Raw genomic sequence first — 15,098 nt, 5'->3', positions numbered from 1 at the left:
CCCAGAATTGTTTTAAATAATCAATTATGATAATGACAGTCCGAGTTCAAACTTGAAACTTGGTGACTTTTCCTCCGTGACGTTGTTCACTTACGTTGGCAAACCTAACTCCCCAGCTCTCTCTCTTTCTATTGTTTGACAGACGCGCAAGTGTGTACGATGGCTGTTGTAAGTGTTCAAAATTCTCAAAGAAATCAAAAAATAAACATGAATCGCTCACAATATTGGTGAAAACCTTCGTAAACCACACTCACGCACTCATAGGTGTAGTTTTTTAGTGAAAATGTGGCACGATGGCTTCGATAAAAGTCGCCACAACATAACCTCCCTCGTCCAGAAATGCTCATAATTCGGTAAAATTTCGACCGTCGGTGGAAACAACGACGTGTTCTCGCCAATTTGTGAAGTTTCATGTTTCTTTGAAGCCCCAGTTTTGTGTAGTGGCCCCATAACCTCACTTTCACAAAGTCTGGCTGAAACACAACTAATCATGTTGTGGATTCCAGACGAAAGCGGTAGCCCCCGCCGGTGCCAAAGCGCAACCTAAGAAGCAACAAATCCGCGGAAAGGGGATCAAGAAGAAGAAGGTGGCGTTGAGGTTCATTGTAGACTGTACGCATCCAGTGGAAGACAACATTTTGGACGTCACCAACTTCGTAAGTAACGTCGTAACGTAAAATTTCCCGTTTGATTGAAGTCGTTTCGTAGGAGAACTACCTGAAGTCTAGAATTAAGATCAACGGAAAGACAGGAAACTTCGCCGGTGGTAAAGGTAGCCAGCATGCCGTAACGCTGGGGAAGGAAAAGGGAACTAAAGTCGTCCTCAACTCAGAAATTCCTTTCTCCAAGAGGTACCTCAAATACCTCACTAAGAAATATTTGAAGAAAAATAACTTGCGTGATTGGTTGAGGGTTGTAGCTGCTGGTAAAGACAGTTATGAGCTCAGATACTTCCAGATCAACAGTCAAGAAGACGACGATGAGGAAGACAATGAATGATTTTAACGCAGTTTGAATAAATGATAAATTGGTTTGTATTTGACTTTTTTAAATCCTAATTACAAAAAATGACAAGACGTGTGAAACAAAATTAAGACAAATGCACTGTACTCCTTATGGTTTACAAATATTTTTACACTTATTTCTTATGAACAAAGTCTTCACCTTTTTGTATATTTTTCTTCAATTCTGGGATTGCCTTCTTCAACAAATCTTGCTCAAAATCGTTCAATTTCCCCAAACCTAAGTTCTTCTCTAAACCGTTCTTACCCAATAAGAGAGGTGTTGAGAAGTACTTGGACTCTGTAACATCTGACTCCACATACGCACACTCCACAATATTCTGTTCTCCTTTTAACGCTCTTATTAATGAAATGGCAAACCGTGCTCCTGCGTAAGCCATGGACAGTGTGGCTGAACCAGCTCCAGCCTTAGCTTTCACTACTTCAGTTCCAGCCTCCTGGATCCTTTCAGTCAACGCTTTGAGCTGATCTGGAGGAAAACTGACCGCAGGGGTTGTTTGAGAAATCAGAGGAATAATCGTAACCCCTGAGTGACCCCCAATAACTGGTACTTTCACTTCCAACGGGTTTAAGCCTTTGAGTTCCGCCACAAAAGTGTTAGCTCTGACTATGTCCAGCGTGGACACTCCAAATAGCCGTTTAGGGTCATAAGTCCCTGCTTTTTTCAATACTTCAGCTGCTATAGGTACGGTTGAATTAACTGGATTGGAGATAATTCCAATTAGAGCCTTGGGGGCGCTTTGAGCGGCTGCTTCAGCCAAATCTCGCACGATGGACGCGTTCGTGTTAAACAAGTCATCTCGGGTCATTCCAGGCTTGCGTGGGACTCCAGCGGGGATTATAATTACCTCGGCGCCAGCGAACGCTTGTTTGAGGTTTTCAGGCCCATTGAAACCGGTGACTTTGGCGGGGGTTTCAATATGCGACAAATCGGCGGCTACTCCGGGGGTGTGAACGATGTCGTAGAGTGAGAGTTCGGTGACAAGGGGGCTCTGTTTGAGAAGTAAGGAGAGAGGTTGACCAATGCCGCCAGAGGCTCCAGCTACGGCTACTTTGACATTGTTCTGGAAGAGTCGTTACATAAACCTTCCGGGCTATTAATAGAACAGGATTTTTAATCTGATAACGATTATACTGGAAATGTGGAGTTGGTAAGTGTTACGTGGCGGGATTAAGTCAAGGCTTGGATTTGAATGAGAGTGGAAATGGAAAAGGGGTTTTTGGGGATTTTTACCTGTTTGCTGGTGCTGAAATTTCTTGCCGAGACAAGTGTGGGTCTTACTACTCTGGAGAACATTTTGGAGTTGTATGAATAGTGCCGGTTTAATTTACTATCTTTGTGAAACCTTTTGACCTCTGCAACCTTACGGAGTCGTAAATGTCACCACAATCTGAAAATGACATGTGACGTTAAGCAGAGCTGACGTCTGTGGCAGCGGTGGTTAAAGTGACACCAAAATGCAAAAATAAAAATATCTATTCTCTTGTAATAATTATAATATGTATTAAATAACTGTAGTAAAACAAGCAATGACTGTTAATCTGGTTGTTTAACTTACTTTTGGGTTAATGAAGCAATAAATTCAGAGTTTTGGATGCATGGAAGCGTGGTTGTAATTGTAGCCACAGCGTTTACATAACCTAAAATTTAAAAATAAACAGTTTTTTATTGTAGTGTGACATTTAAATTGAAAAAATGTCTTCAGACAGTTCCGACGATGAGGATTTAATGAAACTGCGAGAAGCAACTGATTCTCAATTTATTAATGATTCCATGTTTAATCAGAAACCTGGTAATTACTTATATTGATTAATTTAGTGTAAATTTTATGTTCTTTCATCTAGGGAAAGTCAACGTAAAGGAACAAATCGAAAGGCCGCAGTCGCTCCGATATAGTAAAGATGAAGACGAACAATTCAACCTGTTCCGTGTGTCCCCAGAGTTTAGAAACTATGTGGCAAAACATCTCTCTTCCATTTTGGATAAGGTTCTAGAAAAACAGTTAACTAGCGACAATTCTGTCTGTGATGGTTCTATAAAACCAAAACGACGAAAAAGTGGTGTTAAGCTCTTCCGGAATTCGCCCCACTACATTAAAGTGAAAACAAAGGATGTTGGTAGTGATGGCACACTTGTTAGAAGGACTATAGTTGCTAAAAGTGATGCAGATCCTGTTAGTGATGAACAATTAAGGTTAATTGCGGTAAATTCAGACGATATTTTGAGCCAGAAAGACGTGAAGTGTTGGTCTACACGTACTAAAGCACCTGTGTATAATTATGTTAAAACTAAAAATGGTTTAATGCTGAAGTAAACTTTGAAATCTTTTAGAATGTGTTTTATTTTTAAATTCATAGGTTGTCAAAAATTCTGTTTCAAAATTCTGTCAATCCTTTTCTCCTTCCTTCAATTTTGTTACATTATTTTTTGCATTTTTATCATAATATTGTGGTGACCGAATTTAAATCAAAGTTTTCGCGCTGAAATTAATTAACAGCGGCGCGAAATCACACTTGAATAATTTGAATTTGAAAGAAAAAAAAATTCAATAACAAAAAAGGAAATCGTTAAACATAGGCAACCTGGTGCACGGAAATGCTTGTTTGGTAATCGGACGATTTAGCGCTAGGGGTTTCTAGTTACTTCTAGTTACAGGGGTGGTTGATTGGTAGAGACAGGGCAGCATGGCGTAAGGTCATTCTGAATGTGCTTGTGTGAGTGTAACCACGTGGTAAGCGCTAGGTTTAAATTAGTTGGTTTGATAGTTAATAAAACGGGAGGAAGCCTTTGTTTAACGACAATCAATCGTAACTGACGTCACTCTGTTGTCCCCAACCCGCGCGGTTAATTCTTGCGGCCTTTTAATCGGAAAATGCGGATTTCCGGTCAACGCGAAACAAGTGCTGTAAATTTGTTTCATTGTCTGTAAATTCACCAATCAAGTTAGTTTTTCTTAATCGTCAGCTAGTGTTAACATAATTTAACAATCAGGATTATTTAAATAAACCACTTGCTAGATTTCATGAAATTCACTTAGTCAGGAAAACACCTTATTGTTTAATTACGAATAAGTTTCTGGATGCATATACGTAAGTGTTACATTATAACACTTCTTTATTTTTCACACAAGATTACGTTAAAGATTGATTACTTCATCGAGGCATGTCCTCCCAACGCTAGAGATTGGTAACATCAACGAGGCTTATTCCTCCCACCGCTAAAATATACATCATCGAGGTATTCCCTCACAACGATAAAAAAAATTACATCACCATTTGTTAGGGTAACCAGTTCGCGATATGCTAAACTCTCAAAGTAAATTGTTTTTTTTTTTAAGTAACCAATCACTTAAATCATGATATAATTTGACATAATGTGAACTCTTTGTTTGAATCATTGATAAAGTGTGGCAAGTATTAATCTCATGTAAATTTCTCATACAATATTTCTTTATCTCACAATTTTAACTTCAGTAATTTTCTTTATTGTATAATTTTAATTGAACGTAAAATTCATGTTCTACAGTTTTAACGTCACATAATATTTCTATTGGGGCAAGTTTATTTCTCACCAGATCTTTTGTTTTTCATAAATCTTTACTTGTTTTGTTTTGTAAATACTTTGATATCATATAAATTATTTGATGTCCAATTTTAATCTCACATAAGAATTATTTATTGTTTAAAATTTCACAAGATTGCATGGCGAATTTAAATGTTGTTAATTGCTCTTTTGAGTTAAAAGAAATTGAACATTTCTGCACAAGGGTTGCAGGCTTTGAACAGATCCAGTGGGAACGGTCTGGACGATGGGGTGTTGTCGGTTTGACTTCACCCCTAGTTTTCGACCGAAACGACCTGATTAGGACGCCATGTCCGTAATGGAGGAATGCTGTGCGGTAGGCTTGCCGATAGATAGAATCACCGTCGCGGGGGAGACTAGCTCGAACCGGTAGCCCCAAACTCCGCTTATGCTAGAACGCCCCAGGGGTACTTTTGTTGTGCTCCTGTTAACTGCCGTAACTTTAAATTTGACGCCACACGCCCGTAATAACTTGTGTATTTGCATCCAATTACTTTAATGCAGATTTTGCTTTGTTTTTTTATTAAATTTGTGACATTCAAATATTTACATCGATTCAACACAGATGTATAGGATTTTGTGGTTGTTCGTTTCTCATACGTCCGAGTCACTTTCGCTATTCGCTTCTTTCCTCCTAAGGAAGAGTGCCATTTTAACCCCTCCCAAATTTTGTCTATTATTTCTTGCGCTCTCGACTCACACACAATGTATGCTCACTTGTATGAAAGAACGTCTTCCCGCCACTTTTCAAAAAAAAAAAACACAACGTAGGTTTCCATTTGTTAGACGATCACAGCCAAGGCCAAAATTTGAATTTTTGAATTTTTCGCGTTTCTTTCAAACTTTTTTTCAAGGTCAATTAAAGACGGGAAGTTCGAGTTATCACAATCTCCTTGAAGAAAAAGACATTTTTTCATAATATTCTTAGCAATTATACAGCGTGTTATTGAAAGCTACGTACAAAATAAAATCGACAATTGGTCTCGAAGTATGAGTGCTAAAAGTAAAAAAAAGTTCAAGTAAAAGTGTCCTCCTTTTAGAGATAAAAATTATTAAAATTTATGTCCAAATTCGTTGTACGCCTCTGATAAAAAGATCATCTTTCGTTTCTATAGCAACATTTAGCCTTGACAAAAGTTTTATTGTTACAGTTGCTAGGATTTACGAAAATAAATTAATTTTACCTATTTATCCTTCAGTAGCGTCTAAAAAGGTTGGATAAGGGTTAATTTTCACCTTACAATTTTGATAACACAAAATAAGTTTTTCAGACTTCTTAGACTTCGCGAATAACTGTCAATTTTGTTGTACGTACCTTTTAATAACACCCTGTATAATAATAATAATTTTTATTGAACCAATTTTAAATAAGTAAATTAAAAACATTGGTACAAAAGGTACAGAAACAGCAAAAACTGATATTAATCTGACCTGACATTAGTATCTAACCTGACATTAGTATTAAAAAGAAGTTTCATTATTAATGAGTTAAAACAGACCTAAATTTATATTTGGTATTTCTCCATTCAGCAGTCGTTGTTTTAGCAGTTCTTCGAAGTTTGGGTAAAAATGAGGCTCTTCTCTGCGCCAATGACATTATTTATAACATACGCCACCAAGTAGGAAAATGAATTCCAACTCCTTTCTCCGCTAAATCGTTACTCTGACGATGATGAGGGCTAGACGTTGCAATAGTAAAGTGCCACTCATTTGCAAATGTATATTGTACTTTAGTAAATGGGTTTTCAATTGTATAAAATAACATAGTCCTACACATGTAGTTTACAACTCTGAATCGACTTTTCACCCGAAACGTCCAGATTTTTGGAAAAAAAATCAAAATTATAAAACAACATTTTGAAATTTAATTTTTAATCTGCTAACCAGAATGCTTTGAAATGTTGCAGATGTTTTAAGGCTATAAAGAGCATCATAAATCTTTAGTCAAAAAATATTTGCTTATCCCCTCCAAAAACTTGATGACGTCAGCTCAAAAGTTTGTGGAATAAATCATATCTAAAATGTACAAAATATGATGAGTCTGTACTTGTGATCTATCACTCCATTCATATTTTTTGGATTTGCATATACAGGGTGCCTCAAAAAAATTAATGAATGCGTAAATTTATTTTACTGATTTACTCAGAAACTACAAAACTGAATGCTTCGAAATCTTGAAGATATTTTAAAATTATCATAAGCATGGTAAATTTTTGATCAAAATGTTTTTGGTCGTCGCCCCTAAAAAATTTATGACGTCACCACAAAATTTTGCTGAATAAATCCTATCTAAAATGTACAAAATATAGTGAGTCTATTCTTGTGATTTATCATTCCATTAAAATTTTGTCGATTTGCATATACAGGGTGACTCAAAAAAATTAATGAATGCGTAAATTTATTTTATTGATTTAATCAGGAACTACAAAACCGAATGCTTTGAAATCTTGCAGATGTTTTAAGGTTATAAAGAGCATAATAAATTTTTAGTCAAAATATATTTGGTTATCTTCTACAAAAAACTGATGACGTCAGCTCAAAAGTTTGCCGAATAAATCGTATCTAAAATGTACAAAATATGATGAGTCTGTACTTGTGATTTATCATTCCATTCATATTTTTGGATTTGCATATGCAAGGTGACTCAAAAAAAATAATGAATACGTGAATTTATTTTATCGATTTAATCAGGAATTACGGGTCTAGTAATATGAAGGGCAACTGAAATACTGTCGGGCTACGTCTCGATTATAGGGGGGGACGTGCTGGATCGCCGGGTGATAGATAATCACTGAATTTAATCGGTACTAATTCCATAAATATAATTAACGATTTGTTAATCAAACGGCTAAGTAAATGAGAACGGGAATTAACAGCAGAGTGCAACGAAACAGCGTTATTCTAATCTCAAATAAACGACGTGCAGTCCGCAACCGCAATGAATTCGCATCCCGTACGAGCCGTACCGAGTTTGGCCTTGCCTAGCCCGACAGAAATCCGCTCTCTAGATATTACACACCGGCGCCGTATACGTGAGTAAATTGTTTCGTTATTTTATTGATTATAAGAAATCAATATTCAAAACGACCCAATTCATTTTCCCGAAAATTTGGGAATACAATAATTCTATTCTTAGTATTACACTACATCTATCCCAACTGATATACGTGTCCTTGCAAAAATGTTGATGACGTCATCACAATTTTTTTTTTAATTTCCACTACAAAATTGTAATGAGAAAAAAAACACAATAGGCATGCAGTCGTCAAGTTTCCGACAGCGAGGGAAGTACTGTCTAAACTCTTTAGACCAATTTTTTTCTCGAGGGGTAAACCGCAGAGGAAATCAATTGTACACGCTAGAGGAAATCAAAGGAAATCGCAGGAAATCAAAAAGGGAATCAGAGGAAATCAAAGGAAATCACAGGAAATGACAGGAAATCAAAGGAAATCAAAAGAAAATCAAGAGGAAATCAACGAAAAATCAAGAGGAAATCACTGAGAAATTAACGAGAAATCAACAAGAAAACAAAGAAAATCCAAAATCATCATAGCAAATCCAGTTAAACTAGATATTTTCTAGAACTAATAAACGTAACATGTACGACATAAGTCATAGCATTCATCATAAGAAAGAAAATATCAATTTAATCTTAAAAGCGGAGATTAAATAACCTTTTAAGGGCATAATGATAGAAAATTCCAGTATAATATCATTAACTGACAGCATGATATTTCAGCTTGACAAATATTAAAGTTATAGTTAATGAAGTGCAGTTCCGATGAGAAATGATACATTACATTGCTTTATACCTACAAACCAAATTTATAATTTCATCCCAAATTAGTTTTTAAAAATTGAGTTTGCGATATGAGGTACCAAATTCATTAAGTTCAGGTCGTGCAAAAATCTTACTGATGATGTTCTTGCCTTGGAAGTTTAGCTCTCAAACTTATTGTGAGAGTATGTTTAGAAGCCTTAGATCAATGACCTCAACTTTTAGCACAATTGTTAATTTTAGTATAAGAGATATGTTGCATCGAAGTGACAGACTGCAAACTATAAACAACATTAAAAACGATTTGGATAAAAAATTCGTTTTTCCTAGAGAAATCAGGAAAAAAATTCAATCATGAAGAGAGATTTTGTGAAAAATGATGACTTAGGAAACATTTCAGATAAAGATATACAAAACACCGTAGAATCAGCTTTACGGGATTGTCAGCGTGACACTGAAGATTTAGGACTGAAAGTGATAGATTTCAACTATGTATTTTTGCCTCCGTGTAAAGGCAATGAATGCAATGATGAAATGAAGAACAGTGCGATCACATTGAAAATTACAACAATTCTCAAATAGCCATGAAACGTAACTGTTTTCAAAGTTTGGAAAACGATCCAGTTGACCAAGCTGAAGATTTACTGAATGATCTTTGCACAATTTCGTACGAATCTAAGAAATTTGACAGAGACATACACCTTAGAAGTTTTGATAGTGACGATATTTTTATTGAGAAAGGTGATCTAGTCACAATACGCTTAGATAATACAACAAAAGTTATAAAAAAGTCTTCACTTTGCTGGCTGTTAGACAATGAAAAGGATCGCGTCAGTGTGGATCGTCTCAAAAGATTTATTAAAAATAAGAAATGTAATAGTAGTAGAGTTAACTCAGAAACAGATACCTGCCTTCAACATAAAGATGCATCTCAAATTCAAAAACCAGTCCAAATTGGAAAACAAAAAAGACGCTATAATATATCAAGTGACTCATCTGATTTACACAACCCAAGTAGTATCGAATTTGATGACAGCACGGACGCCGAAAGTTTGAATTCTTCCAATTATTCTGATGATTTGAATCCTCGTTTGAATCTCAAGGCTGAAAATAGTAAGACTGATCGTTCTAAACCAGACTTAAATATAGACGATTATATTATAGTACAATTAAGTAAATAATAAATGTATATATAATGTAATTAACAACTCAAAAACAAAACAAACAATGTTACATTGGTAAAGTGTTATCACTTAACCCTATTTTTTGTGATTTTTTGAAAAGAAATCCAAAAATTCCGCATGCTTTTATGTTTCCGGACATTAAAGATCAGGGGGAGATCCAAGAAAATGAATATATAATAAAACTACCTCCACCTCAGGTACTCAGAAGAGGCAGTTTAGTTTTTGAAAAAAAATTATTGAAAAAATATTTGATTTAATTCTAGTTTTTTTTTTTTAAGTGATGTGATTAAAATTTGTGATAATGTAACTTCAACCTGGGTCGAGATATGTACAAGTATATATCGTAGAGAATACTAAAGTAAGAAACTGTGCCAAATTCTAGGTGCCCATGAACACTTTTAAAGGGGAAAATTACCTCTGAAAATTTATCAAGAGGGGTTATCCACTCCTTCATTGTGCAAAAAAAAAATTCTTACGTGTTAAATTTTGCAAAAGTTTTTTTCTAATATGTTTCATTTGAAAGTTGTGAACAAAAAATTAAAAATGTTATCATCTGTATTTATGGGTAGCTAGAATTTAGCACAGGTTTTTACTTCAACATCATCTAGAATATATACACAAATCTCGACCCAGGTTATGGGGTAAGTATTTTTTAAGAAGTTGTTTTATTTTGTGATATTTTGTTATGATCCAACAGAAATGCTTTACTTTTATGTTTAGAGTTACCGTTTTTTTTAACATTTAATAAAATAAATGAAACTACTTGTTTTTTCTGTTTATGCTACCATAATAAATGAATAAACCCAATTTTTAAAAAGTAATGACTTAATTTATTATTATAAGTTTGATTAATTAGTAGGTCAAACTTTAACATGATCTTGTATGCACAACACAGAGATAAACCTAATAGAATGATTTTGGACTATTTGGTATTCATTAATTACCTCTGTGAACGTATGAGCCAGTCGTTGTTGCCTTATGAGTCACTGATAAGTAAAAACTGCTGACGTAACTAAAAATATCCTTGGCCTTATGTACTTTTAATTTCGTAAAGTCAAAAGCAAAATTTCATAATATAATTTATTAAAAAATTAATAATAATATATAACATACTTTATTAAATCTTTGAGTGATTTAAACGAACTAATTTGTACACACCAGACATTTTTAATTTCAAAATTAAAATAGATCATAAGGTTTTCTGACTGAATGTGCAAAAAATCTAGAATATTGCATATGTCCATTTTTAGAACAAACATTTGACCCAAGAAAGTGTAAAATTCGAACGTATACTTACTCTATTGATTTAGACATCTAAAACCTCGATTTCAGAGTAGCGTTCTTTTTGTAAGTAAAATCAGATTTTTTTTTCTTAAACATTTCAGTTTGTTGCTTAGCGGCACAATACATTTTATTTATTTATTTTTTTCGTCTAAAGGGAAAGCACTTCAGCTTACCTAGTCACCGTACGTTAGTAAACACTTGGTAAAAAAATTGGTCTAAAGAGTTTAGACAGTACTTCCCTCGCTGTCGGAAACTTGACGACTGCATGCCTATTGTGTTTTTTTTCTCATTACATTTTTGTAGTGGGAATTTAAAAAAAAATTGCGATGACGTCATCAACATTTTTGCAAGGACACGTATATCAGTTGGGATAGATGTAGTGTAATACTAAGAATAAAATTATTATATTCTCAAATTTTCGGGAAAATGAATTGGGTCGTTTGAATATTGATTTGTAATAATCAATAAAATAACGAAACAATTTACTCACGTATACCTACGTATCAGAGGCAACTGAAAATCGTGTATGTATAAACATTGTTAATTTAAGATGACAGGCGTAACAGCATACGTGAGAGCCAAACACAGAAACTGTAAACAAAACGACCGTCGGTTTTATTGCTTCGACTTCCGCTTATTATATAAAACATTGGGTTTTATTTTAATTCTTGACGGTGAAATTCACAATTGGTTGATTATAAACATGTCTATTTCACATTCGCGGAATCAAGTGAACGCATAAAACAAATGCAGGTCTGTAATGTTAAAGTCGATGTAAATAAGCGTGCTACCCTTATGTTTCAACCGAGTTTTTCCTTTAACAAATTTTGTGTCTACCAAATTGGGTTGGTTGGGGTGTAATACTAATAATAAGTGTTGCCTTTAATTTAATCAATAAAATAAATTGACTTCATTAATTTTTTTGAACCACCTCTTAAGAAAATCTAAAAAATATGAATGGAATGATAAATCACAAGTACAAACTCATCATATTTTTTGCATTTTAGATAGGATTTATTCAGCAAAATTTAAGGGTGACGTCATCAATTTTTTTAGGAGGGATGAACAAATACATTTTGAACAAAAGTTTACCATGCTTATAATAACTTTAAAATATTCCCAAGATTTCAAAGCATTCGGTTTTGTAATTCCTGATTAAATCGATAAAATAAATTCACGCCTTCATTAATTTTTTTGAGTCACCCTGCATATGCAAATCCAAAAATATGAATGGAATGATAAATCACAAGTACAGACTCATCATATTTTGTACATTTTAGATACGATTTATTCGGCAAACTTTTGAGCTGACGTCATCAGTTTTTTGTAGAAGATAACCAACTATATTTTGACTAAAAATTTATTATGCTCTTTATAACCTTAAAACATCTGCAAGATTTCAAAGTATTCGGTTTTGTAGTTCCTGATTAAATCAATAAAATAAATTTACGCATTCATTAATTTTTTTGAGTAACTCTGTATATGCAAATCCAAAAAATATGAATGGAGTGATAAATGACAAGTACAGGCTCATCATATTTTGTACATTTTAGATATGATTTATTCGGCAAACTTTCGAGCTGACGTCATCAAGTTTTTGGAGGGGATAAGCAAATATATTTTGACTAAACATTTATTATGCTCTTTATGACCTTAAAACATCTGCAAGATTTCAGAGCATTCGGTTTTGTAGTTCCTGATTAAATCAATAAAATATATTTACGCATTCATTAATTTTTTGAGTCACCCTGTATATGCAAATCCAAAAAATATGAATGGAGTGATAAATGACAAGTACAGGCTCATCATATTTTGTACATTTTAGATATGATTTATTCCACAAACTTTTGAGCTGACATCATCAAGTTTTTGGAGGGGATAAGCAAATATTTTTTGACTAAAGATTTATGATGCTCTTTATAGCCTTAAAACATCTGCAACATTTCAAAGCATTCTGGTTAGCAGATTAAAAATTAAATTTCAAAATGTTGTTTTATAATTTTGATTTTTTTTCCAAAAATCTGGACGTTTCGAGTGAAAAGTCGATTCAGAGTTGTAAACTACATGTGTAGGACTATGTTATTTTATACAATTGAAAACCCATTTACTATGTACAATTTTGAAGTGACGTCATCGCTTTAGTGGTGGGGATGATTCGACAAATTTTGGTTAGCGTTTTACCATCTACATGATATTCTTAATATAAGTACAAAATTTCACAACAATCGGTCGAGTACTTTCGGAGATTATCTGTCTAATAAAAATCCGTGACAACAGACGGACAGACGGACAGACGGACAGACGGACAGACGGACAGACGGACAGACAGACGGAAATGGGAGACCTATTTCTTCGTCTTCTAGGGGTCATGAAAGATCGAGAAAACGTAAAAGTAGAGAGTCGGCCGACGGACTCGATTACAATACTTCCTTTGCTTACGCTCGGGAAGTAAAAAAGGTTTAAATTCAACATCATTATCGGCAAAACAAAAAAGTCAAGTTAAAAAAAAGTTAACAATCGCCCTGTAGTACATAATGTAAACAAATTTTGAGGAAATTAAAAGGAAATAATAGGAAATCAAGAGGAAATCACAGGAAATCATAGGAAATCAAGAGGAAATCATAGGAAATCAAAGGAAATCACAGGAAATCAAAGGAAATCACAGGAAATCAAAGGAAATCAGAGGAAATCAAAAGAAATCGAGGAAAATCAACAGGAAATCATTGTCAAGAGGAAATCAATTGTACACTTGATGGTCGGCGGTTTACCCCTCGTTTTTTCTAAAGAAATGTGGATTTTGTAATTAAGATTCGTCCTTCGAAGTGACAATAAATGAAAAATTCATCACAATTGAGATAGGAGCGGGTGGGTGGGGCTTAATCATTGGTTTGTTTTTCTTAATGTATAGAGTTTACTTTCAACAACATAATACTTGAAACATATATAATTCTAACCTCGAGTTCACCTTTCGCTATTTTAAGTATTTTATTATTGAAATGGATAAAGCCCCACCCACCCGCCCCTTCTCAATTGTAAGGATTTTTTTTATTCGTCGTGAAATCGAGTAAAGTACATATTTCTGTACAAGATTATCGCATTGTTTTGAAAAAAATAGGGAACGAAAAAAAGAAAAAACTTCACAAAAGTAAAACTTTACAAAATTTTGCCAACATAGCAGCGCCATTAAACAGATTAAACAAGAAAAATGTGCAATTTAGTTGGAACGTGGAATGTCAAAACTCTTTTGAAACATTGAAAAATGCTTTAGTAAAACCACCAGTTTTCCAGTATCCAAATTTTGCGGAAAATAACACTTTTACTTTAAAAACGGACGCTTCTTCCATTGCATTAGGAGCCGTATTTCAGTAATATGTCATTTATATTTATTTTTCATGATACTAAAATACAAAAGGAAATCGGTTAGAATGCGAGCGCAGCGAGAATGTGTAGGTGTTATTAAAAATAATAATTCACTGTTGTCCCTGAGAAGCTAAATTATAAAAAAAATATACTAGTATTAATTTGTTATTTGCCTTACAGGCTTAATAAGATTCCCAATAAAAATAAATAAAATAAAATAATAATATAAAATTAACCTCCAGCTATCACTTCACATATTCTTTCTTTCACTCCTTCTGCCCTGAACATCCACGCCTCGTTCTGGATTCCATCCCCTCCTGGTGCCTTTCCTCTTTTCAGTCTTTCAATCTGTCTTCCTATTTCATCTTCTGTTATTTCCGTACCTGTCCACATTTCTTCCGTCGTTGTGATTCCTTTATTTTGCAGCATTTTTCCTCACAACCTTCCAATAATTCCATAAAGTGTCTTTTCCATTCATGTATTTTGATTTTCCTACTGACTTCAGTCTTCCTTCTCCGTTCCTTGTTTATATCTCCATACTTCTTCTTCTGTTTTCAGGGACTTTATTATCTTCTCCTCTTCTCGTTTTTCTCTTTTTCTTTCTTCACATTTTCTCCTATAATTCTCTCTTGCTTTAACGTACTCTTCTTTCCGTCCCCTGTTATTCTTCCATTTTCTTAATTTTCCCTTGCTTTTCTCTTCAACTCACTACATTCTCCGTTCCATCCATTATTCCTCCCTTGCCATATGTATATCTTTCTTTTTTTCCGTAGCTTCTATAATTAAGTTGATCAGTTCTGCTATCATAGCTTCTACATCTTCTTTTACTTCAAATTGCTTTTTTTCTAGTATACTTTTGTATCTTTGAATTCCCTTTTCATCCCATA

The 15,098-nt window shown here is 34.1% G+C and overlaps 3 protein-coding genes across 3 annotated transcripts; 2 read left to right on the top strand and 1 right to left on the bottom strand.

The window, feature by feature from the left end:
* The first annotated feature begins 62 nt into the window (after window positions 1–62).
* On the top strand, window positions 63–1,037 carry LOC135139124 (large ribosomal subunit protein eL22-like). The gene is made up of 3 exons (XM_064069235.1): window positions 63–168; window positions 507–656; window positions 709–1,037. Exons 1-3 carry the CDS (start codon window positions 160–162, stop codon window positions 997–999), a joined length of 450 nt encoding a protein of 149 aa, XP_063925305.1. The 5' UTR covers window positions 63–159; the 3' UTR covers window positions 1,000–1,037.
* Window positions 1,011–2,408, bottom strand: Mdh2 (Malate dehydrogenase 2). The gene is made up of 2 exons (XM_064069232.1): window positions 2,257–2,408; window positions 1,011–2,086 (listed from the first exon to the last, which is right to left on the bottom strand). The coding sequence occupies exons 1-2, from the start codon at window positions 2,317–2,319 to the stop codon at window positions 1,139–1,141; spliced, it is 1,011 nt and encodes a 336-aa protein (XP_063925302.1). The 5' UTR covers window positions 2,320–2,408; the 3' UTR covers window positions 1,011–1,138.
* Window positions 2,409–2,412: 4 nt separating this feature from the next.
* Window positions 2,413–3,350, top strand: LOC135139123 (protein CUSTOS-like). Its single transcript, XM_064069234.1, has 2 exons — window positions 2,413–2,815; window positions 2,868–3,350. The coding sequence occupies exons 1-2, from the start codon at window positions 2,719–2,721 to the stop codon at window positions 3,335–3,337; spliced, it is 567 nt and encodes a 188-aa protein (XP_063925304.1). The 5' UTR covers window positions 2,413–2,718; the 3' UTR covers window positions 3,338–3,350.
* Window positions 3,351–15,098: the final 11,748 nt, after the last annotated feature.

This window comes from Zophobas morio, unplaced genomic scaffold (assembly GCF_036711695.1).
Source record: "Zophobas morio isolate AGI-343-1 ecotype UQ-CSIRO unplaced genomic scaffold, CSIRO_AGI_Zmor_V1 ptg000030l, whole genome shotgun sequence".
Taxonomy (NCBI): Eukaryota; Metazoa; Arthropoda; class Insecta; order Coleoptera; family Tenebrionidae; genus Zophobas; species Zophobas morio.
This window is presented reverse-complemented; position numbering and strand designations above follow the sequence as displayed.